This window comes from Triticum urartu, chromosome 6A (genome assembly GCF_056163025.1).
Source record: "Triticum urartu cultivar PI428250 chromosome 6A, HENAU_Tu73, whole genome shotgun sequence".
NCBI classification, from domain to species: domain Eukaryota; kingdom Viridiplantae; phylum Streptophyta; class Magnoliopsida; order Poales; family Poaceae; genus Triticum; species Triticum urartu.
Window position 1 is genome coordinate 575,770,040 of NC_141878.1, and position 20,824 is coordinate 575,790,863.

Here is a 20,824-nt window from a genome sequence, read left to right on the forward strand (position 1 = left end):
ATTAATCCTTTATACGTTTTGTGAGGGGGGTCTACCGAAGCGGGTTCTTGCCTTTGAGTCCATCATGTACTACCTGATCGCGCTGGACCCCTCTCTCAATAACAAGTTCTTCGTCTCTCAGTTTATCATCTGTCTATGTGACGACGAGCTCACAGGCGTGCACCAACACGCGCCCACGAGTGTGTCCACGGCAGCAGCTCTCGTGTATATCCAGGAAGACGAGATGGAACACGACCATCATAGGGAGGCGCCGCCGGTGGCACCATCCCTCCACCTCCAGTAATCATGTTAGTTGTCTGCCTATGTCGTTACACGGACAATATATCATACATACAAAAAATGTATACGATATGTCAAATGTCCATATTAATCATGGTCGTGCCAAGACCAGTGCAGCCACACATCAATGGTGCCAAGCACGGCCCTGACTACTTCGGCCGTGAATGGTAGCTCCGGTAGTTCATACGCACAAATGTACTTTGGTTCAAGTGCGGCGACAAATACAGTCGCGAGCACAAATGCAACTGTTTCGCACATCTGCTCACAATCGAGGTCGGCGACTATGGTGAGCTACTCTGGGGACGTAATTCATGCCCTCGAGCTGCTTGATGAAAAGCCTAAAGAGCCTACAGCATGTTACTTCATCATTGTGCACACGATCCCCGGTACATATACCAAGGGCACCTTGCGGCTACGAGCATTTTGTGGCAATCAAGTGCGGTTGCTCCTGGTGGACTCTGGCAACACCCACACTTCCGTCAACTCCACTTTCACAACACATACACTACTTGCTGCAAACTGCAGGATGTGGATCCAGAGACAATCCGGGTTGCCAATGGTGATATATATAGTTCAGTGGTGGTGCCAAGGCCACAAGTTCGCCATCGACATGCGTCTGCTCATTTGGGCGCATACGACATTGTTCTCGGCATGGACTGGCTTGCCCAGTTCAGTCCAATGCAATGCCACCAGAGACTCAATACTGTTGAGTAAATAGGCAATTTCTCGATTAAATTAATCCATGAGTAAATCACTAGTATGGCATTGACTAAGTTGATGACGTACTGATTCTGATCTAAACATGCACGTACTAAGCAAACAGTAGACAAATCTACACATACTGCTAGTACTATTAATATAAAAATAATCAGGAGCGGGATAAACGAGTTATACCCTCCAGTAGGCCACGCAGAGGCCGCGGCTTTGGTGGCAGCAGCGGCGTCCTCGGCGGCCTTCTTGTCGGCTTCAGCTTTCTCGGCGGCGGCACGGTCGGCATCGGTGGACATGGTGATGATGAAGGCGACGCGGACGTAGAGGAAGTAGACGATCGGAAGCGAGCAGTCGCGTAATCGCTGCCCAAAAACCTATTCGCCCCTCACCCCGTACAGGAACCAGAAGGGCGTGGTTTCGGAGACCTGCTCTCCCGTCGACCGTGTACGCGGCGGACGGGATGGAGTCACCGGCGGCAGCAGCAGCGAAGGAACGATGGTGGGCGTGCGCGTGAGCAGATGTGATCTGTTCATGGCAGATAGGGTTAGGAGACACCGCATACTTATAGGCGCAGCCGCGTGAAGAGACGTGGGCTCGACCCACGTCCGAGTCCGTGACAGCCCATGATCCGACGTCTTAGATCGTGGCCCAGCTGTCAGAGGCGCAGCCGCGTGGAGAGACGTGGGCTCGACCCACGTCCGAGTCCGTGACAGCCCACGATCCGACGTCTCAGATCGTGGCCCAGCTGTCAGAAAACTCTCCGTTAGTGACTGGCAAAAATAAGCGCGTAGGTGTGAGCTCGGCTCGGCTCAATCCCGCAACCCGCGGCGCGTAGTGACGAGGCGTGGCGTGGCGAGGCGGGCGGCAGAGGAGGAGTGCGCGAGGGCCTCTTCTCTTCTTAAGCTCCAATAGCATGTAGAAGAGAAACCCTTATAAACCACTCCAACTCTCCTTCCACTTCCGGGGTGGGACTAAACTTCCCACCACACCTAGTGCCATATAACCCACATGGGCCCTTAGAGATTTTTCAGAAATTGCAATATGGGCCTAGAGCCATCTCAGATTTTAGCAATCCCCCACCAGATCTCGAGGGCCCATTGTGTCCTCTGTTTCAATTGCTGTTTCGATATACCAGTGTTTCAGTAAAGACCTGTTAAGGTTGAACTTCACCTAGAACAAGTGGCTACACTCCTTCACAACTAAACAATGGACTATGCCTTGAATTGTCAGTTTGGCGTAAAGAAGTTTCACTACATGTCTTACTAGTACTAGGCTGCCGAAGGCTGACCCCTCGGGTGGAGCATATAAGTCACACTCCTGGCCTATTCATGAGCTTACTAGAGATCACCCCAACCTCATAGACTGTGAACAGCAGTCGGGCTCATATAGGTGTGTTCCTCCAAAGATCGCTCTGTAGGATAGCATCTTGCTTTTATAAGCTTTGGAACACATTGAGACCGTAGTCATCCTACCATACAGTATTGAGAGTATTGCATCTCCAACGGAGTGGGTTAGTATAGTTACTCTCCTCAGTTCACCACTGGCTTGTTTTCCCAGGTCCTAATTCACGGGATCTCCGATCACATAGATTGGGTTACCACCATGGCAACTCATGTGGGTCTCATACCCATCTCCCTCGATGCATTATCTATCACAACACGTGATAGCCCTTTTGTAAAGGGATCTGCCAGATTCTTAGCCGTATGGACATAGTCCAACGCTATCACTCCAGAGTTTCTTAATTTTTTGACAGCTTTTAATCTCATTCTTATGTGTTTGGTGGACTTCATGTTGTCCTTTGAACTCTTCACCTTGGTGATGACAGTCTGATTGTCACAGTTCATAAGGATAGCCGGAACCGGTTTATCAACCAATGGCAAGTCCATCAATAGATCTCGAAGCCATCTCGCTTCAACACCAGATGTGTCTAATGCCATTAATTCTGCTTCCATTGTCGATCTCGTTAAGATCGTTTGCTTGCAAGACTTCCAGGAAACAGCGCCACCTCCAAGAGTAAACATATACCCAGTTGTGGCCTTCATCTCATCAGCATCAGAGATCCAATTCGCATCACTATACCCTTCAAGTACCGACGGGTATCCGTTATAGTGAAGTCCATAGTTCATAGTACCTTTCAGATAGCGCATAACTCTCTCAACAGCATGCCAATGTACATCATCCGGTTTGGAAACAAACCGGCTCAGTTTGCTCACAGCAAACGCGATGTCAGGCCTCGTTGCGCTCCCTAGGTACATCAGTGAACCAATGATTTGAGAGTATCTCAATTGATCTTTAGCCATGCCTTTGGACTTTCGAATTAATACACTAGGATCATATGGTCTTTGAGATGGTGTGCAGTCCGAATATCCAAAACGACTCAACACCTTCTCAACGTAATGGGATTGCAGAAGTGTGATCCCACCCTCATTATCTCTCAGTAGCTTGATGTTCAAGATAACATCAGCCACAGCAAGGTCTTTCATCTCAAAGTTCTGAGATAGAAATGATTTGACCTCCTCAATGACTTTGAGGTTTGTTCCGAATATCAGTATGTCATCAACATACAAGCACAGTATAACTCCTTCGCCCCCACCATGGCGATAGTATACACATTTGTCAGCCTCATTAACAACGAAACCAACAGATGTCAGAGTTGTATTAAACTTATCATGCCATTGCTTAGGTGCTTGTTTCAGGCCATATAAAGATTTTATCAACCTACACACCTTTCTTTCCTGACCATCTATCACAAAGCCATCAGGCTGTTGCATGTAGATTTCCTCCTTTAGCTCTCCATTTAGAAAAGCTGTCTTAACATCCATCTGATGGACGAGAAGACCATGTGAGGCCGTCAACGAGAGTAATACTCGAATGGTGGTTAGTCTAGCCACAGGTGAATAAGTATCAAAGAAATCTTCCTCTTCTTGCTGGTCATAGCCCTTGGCCACAAGCCTAGCCTTGTACTTTTCAATCGTACCATCGGGCCTAAGCTTCTTTTTGAACACCCACTTACATCCCAGTGGTTTGCAACCATAGGGACGGTCAGTGATCTCCCATGTCCCGTTAGCCATGATGGAATCCATCTCGCTACGGACCGCATCCTTCCAGTAGTCAGCTTCTGGAGAGGCATACGCTTCTGAAATAGAAGTGGGAGTATCATCCACGAGGTACACGAAGAAATCATCACCAAAGGTCTTTGCAGTCCTTTGTCTCTTGCCCCTACCAAGGGTTTTCTCGTCATCCTCCTCAGGATTTTCATCATGTGTTTGCTCATAATATTCCATAGGGATGGCAGGTTCAGGAGTCTCCTCAGATTCCTGTTTAGAAGTGCTTTGCATATCTCTCATAAGAAAAATATCCTCAAAGAATGTAGCATCCTTAGACTCCATAATTGTACCGATCTTCTGGTCAGGTACCTCAGATTTCGCTACTAGAAATCTATAGCCAACGTTGTTCTTAGCGTAGCCCAAATTAATGCAGTCCACGGTCTTATGTCCAAGCTTACGCTTTTTGGGGATTGGCACGTTGACTTTCGCCAAACAGCCCCAAGTGCGCAAGTACGAGAGTGTCGTCCTTCTCTTTGCCCATTTCTCATAGGGAGTGATCTCACTATCCTTTGTCGGAACTTTATTCAGGACATGACATGCCGTCAATATAGCCTCCCCCCACCATGCCTTGGATAAACCCGATGTATCTAACATGGCGTTAACCAAATCAGTTAGAGTACGGTTTTTCCGCTCGGCAACCCCGTTTGACTGGGGTGAATAGGGAGGCGTCCTCTCATGAATAATGCCGTGTTCTGCACAGAAGGAATCAAACTCACTCGAGAAGTACTCTCCACCACGATCTGACCGGATTCGTTTAATTTTCTTTTCAAGTTGATTTTCAACTTCTGCCTTATAGATTTTAAAGTAGTGTAGAGCCTCATCTTTAGTATTTAACAGATACACATAGCAATATCTAGTGGAATCATCTATCAATGTCATGAAGTATCTCTTTCCACCTTTAGTCAACACACCATTCATCTCGCAAAGATCAGAATGTATGAGTTCTAATGATGCCAGGTGTCTCTCCTCCGCGGCCTTATGAGGCTTGCGAGGTTGCTTAGCTTGCACACATGAAAGGCACTTAGAACCTTTGGCTAAAGTGAAACTCGGGATTAAATCCAACTTGGCTAGCCGCGTCATAACACCAAAACTAATGTGACAAAGACGTGAATGCCAAACTTCAGATTCATTAACATTCGAATGAATATGGTTCACGACTTTATTACAAAAATCTGCGAGGGAAAGACGGAATATCCCTCCGCTCTCATAACCTTTTCCAACAAAGAGTCCATATTTTGTAACAACTAATTTATTAGACTCGAAAACCAACTTAAACCCTTCTCTACATAGAAGGGAGCCACTAACGAGGTTCTTCTTGATGGCGGGGACATGCTACACGTTCTTCAGCTGTACGATCCTTCCCGAAGTAAACTTCAGATCGACCGTGCCAACACCATGAACAGAAGCACTCGCGCCATTCCCCATCAATACGGACCCGTGACATGTGACCTGGTAAGAAGTGAACAATGAAATGTCAGCACACACATGAACACCTGCACCTGTGTCCACCCACCAATCGTTGGGTTGAAACACTGAAAAAACAGTAAATAAATTACCGTACCCAGATGCACCATTCTCATTGTTGCCCACAATCATGTTGACAGACTTGGAGTCCTGTCCTGACTTCTTGTACTTGTTTGGACACTTGTTGGCCCAATGTTCAACCGAACCACAAGTAAAGCAGCCCTCGTCCTTCTTGTTCTTCTTGAAGGTCTTCTTACCCTTCTTCTTAAAGTCGGTATTGTGTTGGACACCGTTCTTTCCCTTGGGCTTGTGGGAGTTGAAGTTCTTCTGGTTCACCATGTTGACAACAGAAGTCCCTTCGGCCCCTTTTCCGTGCGAGTCTTTTGCCCTCGAATTCTGCTCAACACTCAGATGGCCAATGACATCCTCCACAGAGAATTCACGCCTCTGATGTTTCAGAGTGGTGGCAAAGTTCCTCCAGGAATTAGGGAGCTTAGCGATTATGCAGCCCGCGACAAACTTGCCCGGTAACTCGCACTTGAGAAACTCAAGTTCCTTAACAATGCATATTATCTCATGAGCCTGCTCCAATACAGGACGGTTTTCAACCATCTTGTAATCGTGAAACAGCTCTATAATATACATCTCGCTCCCTGCATCGGCGGCCCCGAATTTAGATTCGAGCGCCTTCCACAAGTCCTTGGCGACACGCACATGTAAATATGCGTCGACCAGTTTATCTCCGATCACACTAAGAACTGCTCCGAGAAACACAACGGTAGCCTCCTTGAACGCCTTCTCCTGTTCAGGAGCAATCGTTCCCGTGGAGACACCGGTGACCCAGAACACGTTCATAGCAGTGAGCCATAACGTGGTCTTAGTCTGCCAACGCTTGAAGTATGTACCGGTAAACTTATCCGGTTTCAGTGCAGCGGCAAAGCCACTTGCCGAGAAATTCCTACACATAATAGGTTTTTGGATTGTTGAGTAAATAGGCAATTTCTCGATTAAATTAATCCATGAGTAAATCACTAGCATGGCATTGACTAAGTTGATGACGTACTGACTCTGATCTAAACATGCACGTACTAAGCAAATAGTAGACAAATCTACACATACTGCTAGTACTGCTAATATGAAAATAATCAGGAGCGGGATAAACGAGTTATACCCTCCAGTAGGCCATGCAGAGGCCGCGGCTTTGGTGGCAGCAGCGGCGTCCTCGGCAGCCTTCTTGTCGGCTTCAGCTTTCTCGGCGGCGGCACGGTCGTTGTCGGTGGACATGGTGATGATGAAGGCGACGCGGACGTAAATTCACGGAAATTCATGCAGATCGGCTTTACAAGTGGATCAAGGCAGACGAGGTATGGGCGTTGGTTGTTGTTGTTAAGGACCCGCTAGCAGAACCGAAAGTCGAGCAACTGTCACATCCAGAGGAAATCAGGGTGAGCAGCTCTCACCACCATTGCAAGTTCTCCTGGAGGAGTACTCACACATTTTCCAAGAACCCAAGACGCTGCCGCTACAAATGGTATTCAATCATGCAATTTCCCTGCAGCCGGGCGCGCGTCCTTATCGCTACTCTCCAGTTCAAAAGGATGAGATCGAGCGTTAGGTGGATAAAATGCTCAACGCTGGCCTAATCACTTCCAACCTGAGTCTATTCGACGCGCTCACGCCGCTCGTTCGCAAGAAGGACGGCACTTGGCATTTCTACGTCGATTATCGGCGATTGAACGACATCACCGTCAAAACAAGTGTCCCTTGATAATCATCGATGAATTATTGCTCGATGAGCTCGCCAGCGCCCACTATTTCTCCAAGCTCAACATCCGCGCTGACTATCATTATAAACGAATGTGCGTGGAAGATGACACAAACACTGTTTTCAAAACTCATCGAGGACATTTTCCAATTCCGTGTGATGCTCTTTGGCTTGACGAATGCACCGGCTATTTTCCAATGTCTGATGAACTTCATCTTCTACCCGATCCTGTGTTAGAAAAATGTAACTAGTAGGATATCTCGTTGAGAACGATACATATAGGTTATCCTCAAAGACCCAGGTGGCTAGCCCGTGTCCGAACAAGTGGAGAAGGGACTCCTGACAAGGATTTCTGGTTATACATGGGCGCTCATGCATGTACAAGAGTGGGATGCGTTGCAATCGATCAATGGGCGCAGGGTCGGGTAGTAGAACCTGGGAAGCGCACGTGGAGTCAAAACAAATTAGCCTTATGAAACCAAGAAACTAAATGAAGAAAAGTCTAAGATATCCATCCAATCAACGGTTGATCTTGTTTAGTTTAAAAAAATGTTGATCTTGTTTAATACCTTACTGCCCTTTTTTGATGTGAAATTAGTGTACTAGTATGCACTAAATTAAATAAAGATGATGAAAACACGCATGTAATCAGTGCACTGCGAGAGGTGAGGTGACAAGCATGGGACCGGAGAATAATGGCGAGACAAGTCATGTGTTGCAGCCATGTAACTTCATCTTCTACCGGAGAATAATCACTGAGAACGATACATACAGGTTATGCTCAAAGACCGAGGTGGCTGGCCCGTCTCAGAACAAGTGGAATAGGGACTCCGGCGAGGATTTCTGGTTATACATGGGCGATATGCATGTACAAGAGTGGGATGCATTGTAATGGATCTATGGGCACAGGGTCGGGTAGTAGAACCTGAGAAGTGCATGTGGAGTCAAAACAAATTACCCTTAAGAAACCAACAAATGAAAGGAAAAAAGTCTAAGATAGCCATCTAATCAACGGCTGATCTTGTGTAATACATTAGTTCTTTTTTTTTGCATTCATTACTGCTCTTTTTTAGTTGTAGTAATGATGTATTGAAGCTAATGAATGAAGATATGAAATTAGTACTAATATGCGCTAAAATAAAGATGATGAAAACACGCATGTAATCAGTGCAGTGTGAGAGGAGGGGTGACATGCATGGAATTGGAAAATAATAGCAAGACAAGACGCATGCAAAAGGAACACGAATAAAGCTTTGAGCGTCGATGTGTCGATCGACTCATGGAGATGCGTAGGTGCTCACTTTTATCAGTCCCGGAAAAAGCAACAGCGATTGTATATGTCATGTAGCTGCCTATACTAGTTAGTGCTACTAGTAGAATCGTGTCTTGTCGATCTCTACACGGTCGGTTGTGCAGATGAATTAATTTCCCGGGATAATTAAGATACATGCGCGTGGTCGGCGGACAGCCGGGTGTTTCCTTTCTCCAACCCACCCAACCCAATCTAGCATTACGGCGTGAGCTTCGACCAGTCACTCGGTTTATTGCGCCAACAAATGACGTTTCTGGGTTACTTCGGGCCTAAATGGAAGCCGAGACGAGGCACTCGGCATGGATCCGGCTCCTCTGCCGTTGGGCCACTGACATATGGGCCAGGTTCCTGGCGGACCCATGTGTCAGTCAGCGGAAGGCAGGGTGTCGAACAGCAGGGGATCCTCGTCCACTCAGCATACATATGTCATGATATTCTCACGGGGACTCAGTTTACTGTATTGACCTGGGTTTTTATATTCAGGCACGGGAAATCTGAAAACTGACCTAAAACCGGAAATCCCGGTGTTTTCCGAAAAATACTAGTACAGTCAAAATTTTAAACAGATTTGAATTCAAACACCCAGAACTCTATCAAATAATGCGTGTATGCACGTCATGCCTCAAGGCATCCCCTAGCTTGGTGGCGAAGCTCGTCACGGGGTCGATTCTATCGATCTGTGCCATTACATTTACTTCTGCAACGTTAGCTGTTTTTTCTGAAACTGGACCTCCGAGTCCATTAAACGTACAGCGACGCACTACTAGCAGAGTAGCATACACAATTAGGTTCTGGAGCACTAAATAGATATTTGTGCTAGTACTAGTACTATTCGTTTGAAAACTGTATACTACAAGTATATTATGATCGGCGTAGTTGTATCTGTACTAGTACTTTCTAACAAGTGTTTGTCCTGATCTATAACTGATTAATCCGCATGACTGACAAGGAAAAAGCGGCGCTTATCATTTTCCCTAATCCTCGATAATGATCTCGGAACAGTAACCTTTTTTTTTGGCAAGCCTGGATAGTAAAAATTATCAGTCTAAACGTGGAGACTCCGCTAAGGAACAGTGACACCGAGTAACCCAGCCCTCAATGAATTGACTGAAAGCAGCGCGGGAGCGTCTACAACCTTATTACACGCCCGTGAGCAATGAGAAATAAAAAACGAACTAAAAGTCTGAAAGCAAAGGCTCGAATATCTCTGAAAAGGACCCCATTCGGGGGTTAGATCGAACTCCGTCGATTTGATTGCATGGACAAGCTGCAATGCATCAGATTCCACCACCACAATGGTTATCCCCCATTCTACACGGAAAAAAGATAAAAGATGCAGCAGACTAGCGGAGAGACTCGAACTCGCAAACTCGGGCCTGGGGTATTTAAACACCCTAACAACCAGAGGGAGACCTCGACGACACTCTCTACCGACTCAACTCTGGGATATTTCCTGTTGTTGGAAGAATGTGGAAGGTATATATGGAGCGTATGTGGGGCAGTATGACACCTATTCCACGACATACTTTCTATTTTTCTTCCCACCACGGGAAATATGCCGGGGATGAATGTTTAGAAGCTACATGTCCTTTCATCTCTGAACATACAAGCTTCACCTGGACTCCCTCGGCACTGCGCCGCTGTCTCCCCGAAACTAGGGATGGAGGAGCGTACCCTATTCCGCGGCCAGGCACCCGGGGAGGCCGCCCCTGCTCGCCCCCCCGCCTCTCAGGCGGTGGGGGACGAGGCTGCTGCTAAAGTTGGTGAGCCGTCGCAGCCCTGTTCGTTTCTAAATCTCTCTCGATCCAGGATTCATGGTTGGTGAGCTGCACCCCCGTTCGCTTTTCTTTCTATTCATGCTTACGAATTTGAGTCTCGCTGTTGTGATATTATTATTAGGCCACCCCCTGATGTGTGCTTCTGAGTTTGATTGAGGCCACTAATTACTCTGCAGTCCTGTAAAAAGAGTACGCATCTCTGTTTTCTTCTTTCAGTATTATCAAAGAAGAGTTGTCTCCCATGCAGTTCAAAGGATTTACAAGCCATGTCAGAGGATTCTGCTAAAAGGTTGCTACAACAGGGTTTTTTTCTTTCTTCGCATACTTTGTTATGGTGAAGAAACTTGATTAAGACCGGTTGTTTCGTTCACTGAGCCCCTTACAAACAGGTGGCTGGTTGGGAGCTGAGAAATGAGGGTGACATTCTGAAATTACACAGGGCATGGAAGGTGAAGAAGTTTGCGAAAGGGCTTGACTTCTTTCAGCTTGTTGCTGCTGTTGCCGAGGAACAAGGTCTCCTTTCTTTTGCTAGCTATGTTCTTCATATTCACATTGTCTCATTGCTTAGTATTCAACTCTCCTTAAAAAATAATCTGATGGAAGTAATGACCAATTGACTTCCTGTCCTACCAGTCCCATGTCCTCACCGTATTGCATTTTAAGATTATCACTGTTACATACAGACCACAACAAGTTGATGCTGGCAAAAAATATATCTCAATCCAAATTGTTGTTACATTTCTAGAGGACAGTACTCCTTGAATTGGTCAAGACATTTTGTATTTCACCTGAATCCAACAAATTTCTTGGCATGATTTTGTTTGTTTCAGTAACAATCTTGGCAAAGTATGTTTAAATGGGTATGCTTTTCCAGGTCACCACCCAGATCTTCACCTTGTTGGTTGGAATAATGTGAAAATTGATGTGTGGACTCACGCAGTCAGTAAGTGTCCCATATGGTTATTTTGGCTAATTTATTTTGACTACACAATTCACTCTAGGATTTCATGTATTATCTTTTAGTCGAATCTCTCTTTTAAAACTGGAGTACTTGTCCGAAAATTCAGAGGAGTGCTCGTCCTCGCCTGGTCACGTTATCGTGCACCGTTCGACATCTATGAGATCTGACACAGCGTCGGTTGTGGGGCAGAGTTGCTTTTAATGCACTAACGGGTGGAGAACTTAGTGCCGTAATGTCGTTTGGATGGCCGTCTAGTGACCGGAGTTGCGTTTTGTACTGGCGACCCAGTTTGACGTGGGTTGCACTGGGGCTGTTTGGCCGGTCTGCAAAATCATTTCGAAAGCCCTGTTCCCACACATCGCCACTGGACATACTATGCCTCTTGAAGTTACACGTTTATTCAGCTAGCACAATCCCATAGTTACACAAATTCAGTTCTCAGGTCTCACACCACACAGGAAAATGTGATACAACAATTTTCTACAAATCATTATACCCTAATGAAAAAAGTCCATTTTACTCCCCTGAACAAAGTGGGTGGTTCACTTTACCCCCTGATCTATATTTTGGTTCCTTCCACACCCCAAACAAAACCAAACCGGACGAAAACCCCCCCGGCTGGTTTGTCTCCATTGGATGCTGATGTGGCACAGTCAAAGGGCGGTTTTGACCGCGGTGGGGCCTACTTGTCAGGTTGGACTGTTATAGAGCTGCCGTTCCCCGTTGCGATCTGGATCAGAAATCCCCCCCTTCCCAGTCCAAATCCCTAACCCTATTCTCCATGGGCGGCGGCAGCGTGAGCTCCACCACCGTGTCGCCGGACGCCATGAGCGCCGCCGGCGATGGAGGCGCGGCCCTGGTCGTCGCAGTAGCCCAGGCGAGCCGTAGCTTGCTGGAGCGCTGGTTCCCGCAGGAGGTGTGGCGGCAGGGAGAGCCGGAGCTCCGTCGAGAGGCGAGCCATGTCCTGATCTCCCGCACTCCGGCCATGGATGCGCTGGAGCTGGGCTTCGGGCGGCACGTGCTTCTGGCAACTGCGGTCGGAGACGGCAAGCAGACAGTGACGCCGGCAGCCATGCTGGCGATCTTGCAGCAGCATTGCGGGGTGGTGCCATCCGAGGTGGTCGTCGAGTTCGCGTGCCCACCACACGACCTGTGGCTGACCTTCTCGACGGAGGAGAAGTGCTCTGAGGTGCTCCTTTCGTCAATGAAGATCAAGTGTTGCCGGCGTTGGATTCAGTTTTCGCGTTGGTGCAGAATGATTCGATCTCAGCCAGGTGCTCTGAAGTACAAGAGCAAGCTCGGCTTTGAAGGCCTCCCAAACCAGGCCTGGACGACGGCGTCCGTGAAAGATGTTCTCAAGCAGCTGGGTGGCGAGCTGATCGAGATCCTGCCGTCGGCAAGCCGCCGCGAGCTTGAGGTCATGGCATGGCTTCGTGACCCTTCCTTTGTTGGCAAGGTGGTGACAGTGGAGATACCTGAGCCGAAGCTGACAAACAAGCCACCCGAGTCCATGGATGAGTATGAAGCAATGCAATTCGAATTGGGTGAATACGGACCGTCGTCGCCGAGGAAGAAGAACAGCTTACTGTATCCTGTCATTTGCCACATGAAGGAGGTTGTTGATCGTGGTCCTCTGCTTGCTGAAGGACTTCCTGATGAGTGGCTGCCAGGAGAAGGCGAGGACCTGACTCGCAGGCATATCTTCAAGACTGTGCTGGGCAAGATCGACGGCACTGACGGTGATGAAGGAGTTTGAGTTTGTGTCATGTTATATTTGGCACTTTGGCTTTCCACTTGGTTTGTTGTACTGTGTTAACAATCTGTAGTGTTGTACTGTGTGTTCAGTTCTATTTTATGCTTGTTGTTGTGGTGAAGCAACTGTACTGCCAAAATTGTCCCAAATATTTGTGTAATGTGCTGGTACTATGTTGTCTTGTGAAACGGTACAATTGTGAGCTTATTTGTTTGTGCCAAAAGTGAACATATTTTGCCAAGCTTCTATCAAAAGGAAATTTATTTCAAAAGAGAAAATAGTAAACAGTAGCATTCAACTAAACACAAATTCTGTAGCTTAGCAATAACAAACACTAGTTCCTCAAAAAAAATTATGCAGTTTAACAGCAACAAACACAAGTTCATCAAACAACAACAAACACAATTTGAAGGCTCTAAACAACAGAAATTTTCCTGCTTAACCCCTCAGTTCATCAAACATGCTAACCCTGGTAGATTTCCTCCTTCTCTGACTAGAACTAGCACCAACTGTTCTGTTTGCTTGCTTTGGAGGCCTTCCCCTTCTAGGCTGTGTTGTCCCTCCTGTAGCTTGCTGTGATGGCTGTGTTGTCCCTCCTGTAGCTTGCTGTGAAGACTGGGCTCTCCCTCCTGCAGCTTGCTGTGATGTTTGAGCTGCATGCTGTGAAGACTGGGATGTAGCAGTTTCATTTGCTACTCTTTGAGATGTCCTTGGAGGATTTTCCTACACAACACAGAAAAGTAACAGTTGTTAGGTGTTTCACATTGCTGCAATTTCACAAGTACAAAACATATAGAAATTAAACATATGTAAAAATCATTACACACTTTTGTTTCTTTTTTCCTCTTCCTATTCTTGTACTTTCCCTTGTTGGGGTTAGTATTGCATTTCCTCATGTTGTGCCCAGGATTTCCACATAAACTACACTTGATCTTAGTTCCAATCTTGGAGAGTTTGTGTGCATGCTTAGGAGGCTCATCTCCACCTCTTATTCTCTCTGTCCTGGGCCTCCCAGGCATTTGCACATAGCTTGGAACTAATGGTCTAGGTCTGTCAGATATTGGCCAGCTAGGCATGCCCTCCATTGGCATCATGACATGTTCATATGTCTTGTTGTAAGCTTCAATTCTATAACAAGATGCAATAAGTGAATCTATGTCATCAGGGCCACACTGTGAAGCTGCTAGAGCATGAACACATGGAATTCCTGACAATTGCCAGTATCTACAAGAACATGTTCCTGCTTGCAAGTCAACTTTGAATCCATGCTGTCCTAACTTCACCTCATATCCATCTTTTCCATTCCATATTGTCTCACACTTCTCAGTAAGTTGTATCAACTTGTTCACCTTTTTGAGGATTTTGGGACAAATTGTTCCATTCCAATTGGCAGGCATAGCTCTATTAACTTGAATCCTAACTGTCACCTTTGCTCTGATGGCTTCAAACATACTGATGATCGGAAGACCTCTATATTCCACTATCCAATTGACTTTCACACATATTGTTGTCGACTGAATCACAGAATGATCCTTCTTTGAACCATGCTCTACACCAATGTTCAGGCCCAGCCTGCATCATGTCTCTTGCTCCTTCTGGTGTGAGCTGAGCAAGCTTTGCCCTGTTCAAATTAAACTGAACTCTGTTAGAAGACTTTGCACAAGCCCAAAATCTCTTCTGGTATTTCTGGTCCCTATGTTTTTTCTTTCAGTTAGCATAAATGTGCCTAGCACAATTTCTGTGTTCAGCTCTTGGTACAACCTTTGAAATTGCATTGATTAGACCTTTCTGCTGATCTGATATAAACACCCAGCCTTCACCTTGATTTGAAATCTCCAAGTCTTTATTTAACAATGCCATAAACCAAAACCAGGAGTCCTTATTTTCCACCTCAACTGCCGCCCAAGCAATGGGATACATTTGCCCATTTGCATCTCTTCCAAGAGCACATAGTAGCTCTCCACTTTGAGCCCCCTTAAAGAAGCAGCCATCCAAACCCACTACTTTCCTGCACCCTTCTATGAAACCTCTCTTGCAAGCCTAAAAGCACACATACAATCTCTGAAAAACTGGTGCAGTTTCTTTTGGATTAAGCACAACTGCCACAGTGCTTCCTGGATTGCTCCTCAATATTTCTAGCTGATAATCAAACACCCTGGCATATTCTTCATGCATTGCTTCTCTAACTCTCTTTCTGACTATTGCTTTTGCTTTCTTTATTTTGGAAACATGCACATCTGCAAACATCTCTAATCTAACAGTGGCCTTAATAGATTTCACTTTCCATCCTGGATTTGCCTTCATAATTCTCTCATACTTGTCTGCAATTCTAGGTGCAGTAACCAATCTGTTGTCTCTCCTCTGTGGGCATATGTGGTTGTCAACAAGTGTTATGACTTGAAACCTATCATTTGAGCTCCTCTTTGCACCATAAATCAACCAAGGACACTTAGGCCAAGAACATTTTGCCCTAATCCTACCAGCCTCATCTTTTACAAAGCAAATATGCCTCTTCATAGCCAGGCCATACTTCACGAGTGCCCTCTTGAACTGACTTCTTCCTCTAAATGTCATGCCCAAACTGAATATTGGAATTGCAGCCTTGCTATCAAATCTTGGAAATCTTGATTTCATCCTAAATGAATTTCCATGCTCATCCTCATCATAACTGTATTCCTCACTGGAATCCATGTATGGAGTATCATTTCCTTCGTCCATTTCATCAAAAGGAATTAACTGTGTTGTACTTTCTTTCACTTCCTTCTCTTCATCAAGTGGCAACCCCATTCTGATCTTTCTGAGCACTTCCTTAGCATGCTTTCTGAGCTCCTCTGCCTCATCATCTTCACCTGAACTGTCTTCATCTTTAGGGCACCAATCAAGATCTGCACATTCATCACTTATTTCATCAGGTGCAACATCTACTTCAGGAACATTTCCATTTTTAGGTTGCAATTCATCTTGTACAGCATACTCAATCTTGTCAGGCTCATCCACATCTGCCTCTGAACTGTGCTTCAGGTCATCCTCAGCAGAGCAATTGTCATGCTCATCTTCCCAATCACTGTCACTCTTCTCTTCTGTCTTGTCTTCTTCAATTGCAGCATTAGTTTCCTCTTCCTCTTTCTCTCCAATATCAGACACACTGTTCTGTCCATCTTCATCAACATCATCTTCATAATTCACATACAAATCCACAACCCCACAATCTGTAATACACCTATCCATGAAGAACACATTTCTATCAGTGTCCAGTTGTCTCAACCCATCTCTAACATTTTTTCCAGGAAACAACCAGTAAAGCATGTGCTTCTCTGTTAGCTCTTCACCATGATAGGCCATCTTTATATCTGCTAACTGCTCCCTGATAGTAGCTAAGGATATATTGTACCTCTCAACAGATGTGAGTTGTATATTAGCACCAACATATGACAATTGCTTGTTTGACTTCTCAAATTGGCCATTGTAAAAGAAACGGATGCCTGACCAATCTAGTTGATCCATTGCTTAACCTACAGATTAAAACAACATTCAATCTTCAATTAGAACCTACATACAGCAGCTAACTAGAGCAGAGTAAGTACACCAAGGGAAGGGGATTGGAGGGATGGGACTCACCTCAGTTCGTCTGTGCCGCCGCGAAATCAGACAGACCGCAGCAGCAGCCGCCGCATCGACAGAGCCGTCGACCTAGGGTTTGAGGACGGGGGAGAGAGCGGCCGTGGGAGAAGGAAAAGGTCGGGGAAGATTGACGGGTTGCACCGCCGCCGCCGCCACCACCACCAAGACTCCGACCACCGTTGCTGGTCGGAGTTCAGCGCTGCCTCGAGGGAGCCATCGACGGCGACATGGGGGAGAAGAAGAAAGGGATTTCGATCTCTTTCTGATCCAGAACGCAACGGGGAACGGCAGCGTGTAACGGTCCAACCTGACGAGTAGGCCCCACCGCGGTCAAAACCACCCATTGACTGTGCCACATCAGCATCCAATGGAGACAAACCAGCCGGGGGGGGGGGGGGGGTTCGTCCGGTTTGGTTTTGTTTGGGGTGTAGAAGAAACCAAAATATAGATTAGGGGGTAAAGTGAACCACCCACTTTGTTCAGGGGAGTAAAATGGACTTTTTTCTACCCTAATCAATACGTTAGGATTGCTGCAAGTGTTCCTCCGGTGGCAACCTACATCACAACTGCTGCACGCCGGTTCTTTACTCAGTTTCTTTGGCGTCCCCCCTGTCCGGGCACGTCATGCTGTTGCGCCCTGGCTGCCCGCAGATTGTGCAGCACGAGTGCGCTTGCCGGTGCCACCATCATCTGCCTCGCCTAGGTTTTTCTTCACCTTAGTTTTTGAATGCCCCGTCATCGCTGCCCCCGGACATACATCACTGGGTACTTCATGCAACATCTTACAGAGGTACCACATTATTCTCAAGCCGGCCCTCCAGACCCAGCCCGTCCCTTGTAGGAGACAACGGGGAAAGTGCCTGCATTCCATTTTAAATATTTCAATGGCCTTCTCAATTCTCATACGCGCAGTGGTTTGCATCTCCTAGGCGGACAAGCACTAGAGCGTGTTTGTACAGGCTGCAGTGCCGGTATGTGATTGATACATGCAAAATCTGATCCTTTTGCAACTGCACCAAGTGCGCCTGCAGTAAATCTCTCTCATCTTTGGTCTACCTCTTCAGCAGCAAGTCGAGGACCCGACCAACCAGTATCACAATCAGCTATGCACCGAATGTCATGCAACGCTTAGGGCAAAAAACATGCCATGAGTGTCGTACCTTCACCTCATGGCAGCATAGCAAAAAGTATGCTCGAAATTGCCGCACTTGCAACTAAACTCTGATCCTCCACCGCGCACCTGAACCTAATACACCACGCGGCACCATTTGCAATGCCTCAGGTATTTTACGCCTTTCGCCTCTTCAACTTGTATCACACTGCCTCGTACAGCACATCTCCAAATTTCTCGAACATGGCACACGTGTAAACCTCACACCCATGCTGCTCCACTGGTGTTATTATCCTCATAACCGGCATGGTTTGCAAAATGTGTATGCAAGACATGAAAATGAGGACATAATACTTATGATTAGCCCGGATGTTAGTAGTCAGTGATGCTTGCTATTTTTGTCCTTTGTTTTTCGTAGTTTTCATTCGCGTTCCTGTCGTGCAGTAGCTGCTCATGTACTTATGGACAAATTGGTGCGTCACACAGCTTGCTGGGACGTACAATTTAAGCATGTGATTCATGCTCTCACTCCTATGTGTGCTAGTCATTTGGGCGCAGAACTTGCCCTTGAAATATGATTTTGCTCATTTTTCCCAAACCTCGAAAGTCTATGTCAAGTGTGGATGCTTCCATACGGGCGTATCTGCCGAGCAGGTCGTCTCAAGCCCTTTCGAATTCATCTATCTCTCAGCATGTGGTTCACAATCTTGTGAAAGTCTGCCCTGAACTGACTCCTTTTGGTGTACAGCGGCCCCAAATTCTCATTCGCTTTCTTCAGGACGTGCCATTTGCACTAGCGGTTAGTATCTTGATAGCTAACTCCATTGCACGGCACTGTTCTGTACATCGTATAACATTGGCTATCAGTTACACACACAAACAGGCTCTACAGAAACAGAAAACGCAACACAAGAAATTCAGTCCTCTCTCCCAACACGAACTCTGCATCAGAACACTGAAAAATTATGTCCTCTCTTATGTACTACAAGGTCAGATCGGGAGCACCCTTGCACATACATAGATCAACATATGCATTGCCGACGGAGAACTGACCTCCGAGTCCATCCTGGTGCCTGTGGGTGTCTTTCACGGTTTCATCGTCGATTGGCCGAGTCGTCAACTGTCGCGCTGCCGCTGTCGAGTGTCGACCTAGGACGTGTGACACGACGCCAGGGCGAACTTCTCCGCAAGAGCTACTCGCCGCCGCCGAAACACCGAACCACGGTGGAGCACAACCACACGTTCCCGGATTACCCGCTCGCCGACGGCATGGGGAACCTGCGACAGGAACCCACATGACCAGGGGCTGCAACGACAGGCACGGGGACTCCATGGATTCCAGTCGTCATAGACGCGTATCCCATTTCCAGTCGGTAGCGGCACGGCTTGCAAGCCCTGTCATGTACCGCTGGCACACTTTGCCCCCGTTATACTCGTAGTCACGGAGCCGTCGTTCCCACATCTGGTCCACTTGACTTCATACAGCCCTGGCGCGCCCTGCATACCGCCCTGACTGCCGCCGCACTGCTCCACCTGTACCTACATGCCACATAGCATGAGCAGGCGCGCCCGTCCGCCAAATCGCCGCACTCAGTACTTGTCTCATTACTTTCAAAATTGCAATCGTAATTACCTCTCTTGCTTTCCGAGAAAAAGAGCAGCATTGTTATAGTAGATTATTAAATCTTTGGGACCTGAAAAAAACCAAATTTTGTGTAGTATTATATGCCGAACAGAAATGGTTTACTAGTTATTCATTTTGCTGTTTTAAGAACCCTGACGGGCTGAGAATGATATGATTGTGGACTAATTAGAAGTCGTCTGATCATGCAAAATTGGTAGGTACTTAGTTGCTTGATGCCTATTGGCGGTTGGTCATTGTCATGATAAAACTTATTTTCATACAGGGAAATCCAACCAATTTAAATAAAGAAGAACGAGATATACAAAACTGAGTGATAACACTAAGTATAACAGTTCATTTATCGTCAATTGGTGCTAAAAAACATAAGCAAAATAAAGGACTCACCTGAATGTCTGTTTATAATTATTAGTTTATTGTGGTAACAGGAGGTATAACAGACTTCATCCTTGCTGCAAAGATCAATGAACTTGAGAGCTAGGAGGCCTATTGAGCAACAAAAAAGCTACTACTACCCAGGAGTAGCTCTCAGGAACCAAGCGAATAACCCTTGTTTCAATAGTCTGTTTGAACTTTTGATGTGTCGATCGACCGTTGAGTTTCACTTCGCCTGTGGTCATGTCTATCTGTCGTGGGTGATGCATTTCTCTGATGATATGAATTTGGGTCATCAATACTTGTCTATATCTTCTGAATATAATCAGTAGTTTGAAGGCGCCATGCCTACTATATATATGATGTACCCTGTGGCTAGACCATTTGAGCCTTTTTAGGCTCTGTTTTGCATTTGTGGTAGCTTTTCAGATTCTGGGTTGTGGGCCAGAAAACATTGCTACGACCAGTAAAGATTCTCCCGACAAACTAAATTTTGCAATCTAACGCGGTTTGGCATAACAACGATACCACGGAGTTACCGGAGCATTTTGAATCAGATAGACCACAATTTTTTTATGCAGTATTTGACTTGCATGATGGGCAAGAAAAGAAGTGGTGAGAAGGGTACCCACGCCTATCTATACTCAAATATTCCAGAATTCGATCTTGTGACAAGATATTGCACGGACTTGTCCCTGGGGCTCTTCTTGTTGCAGCATTAACTTTTTCATGGATGAGATTGTCATTAACTCGGTTGCATTCTCCTACATTTGATCAGGATGGAAAGCAGCAAACTGCTGGTCAACTTGAGTGGATTATGAACTGAGTGTATATATACATACGCTCTTGTCATTTGGGCTAATCTAGGCACTACTTGGATGACAATCTAGTGTTATCTCAGGTTATGAACCGCCACACGTCAACACAAATATATCACGCTCCCAT

At 46.3% G+C, this 20,824-nt stretch overlaps 2 protein-coding genes and 1 pseudogene across 5 annotated transcripts; 2 read left to right on the forward strand and 1 right to left on the reverse strand.

Annotated features, from left to right (window-relative positions):
- The first annotated feature begins 9,484 nt into the window (after positions 1-9,484).
- LOC125515252 (pterin-4-alpha-carbinolamine dehydratase 2, mitochondrial-like) lies at positions 9,485-20,475 on the forward strand. 4 transcript variants are annotated; one of them, XM_048680691.2, is made up of 5 exons: positions 9,485-10,455; positions 10,633-10,705; positions 10,856-10,929; positions 11,291-11,359; positions 19,933-20,475. In XM_048680691.2, exons 1-5 carry the CDS (start codon positions 10,299-10,301, stop codon positions 19,983-19,985), a joined length of 426 nt encoding a protein of 141 aa, XP_048536648.2. In that variant the 5' UTR covers positions 9,485-10,298; the 3' UTR covers positions 19,986-20,475. The 4 variants fall into 4 exon arrangements, 3 of the variants coding, with proteins under 3 accessions (XP_048536648.2, XP_048536646.2, XP_048536647.2); XM_048680689.2 differs by lacking the exon at positions 19,933-20,475 and adding an exon at positions 13,024-13,708 and having other exon boundaries at positions 9,487-10,455; XM_048680690.2 differs by lacking the exon at positions 19,933-20,475 and adding an exon at positions 13,024-13,701 and having other exon boundaries at positions 9,497-10,401.
- Positions 11,443-13,019, forward strand: LOC147966533 (uncharacterized; the record flags this gene model as incomplete). Its single annotated transcript, XM_087527681.1, has 1 exon — positions 11,443-13,019. A coding segment is annotated over exon 1 (861 nt), but the record flags the coding sequence as incomplete, so codon positions are not given.
- LOC147966534 (uncharacterized) lies at positions 13,721-16,634 on the reverse strand (annotated as a pseudogene).
- Positions 20,476-20,824: the final 349 nt, after the last annotated feature.

Excerpts from the sequence above, each read along its gene's own strand:
- LOC125515252 (XM_048680689.2), top strand. The coding sequence starts at position 10,299 with ATGGAGGAGCGTACCCTATTCCGCGGCCAGGCACCCGGGGAGGCCGCC. Across the intron at positions 10,706-10,855 it reads TCAGAGGATTCTGCTAAAAG|GGCATGGAAGGTGAAGAAGT; the intron begins GTTGCTACAACA and ends GAAATTACACAG. Across the intron at positions 11,360-13,023 it reads TGTGTGGACTCACGCAGTCA|GACTTCCTGATGAGTGGCTG; the intron begins GTAAGTGTCCCA and ends TGCTTGCTGAAG.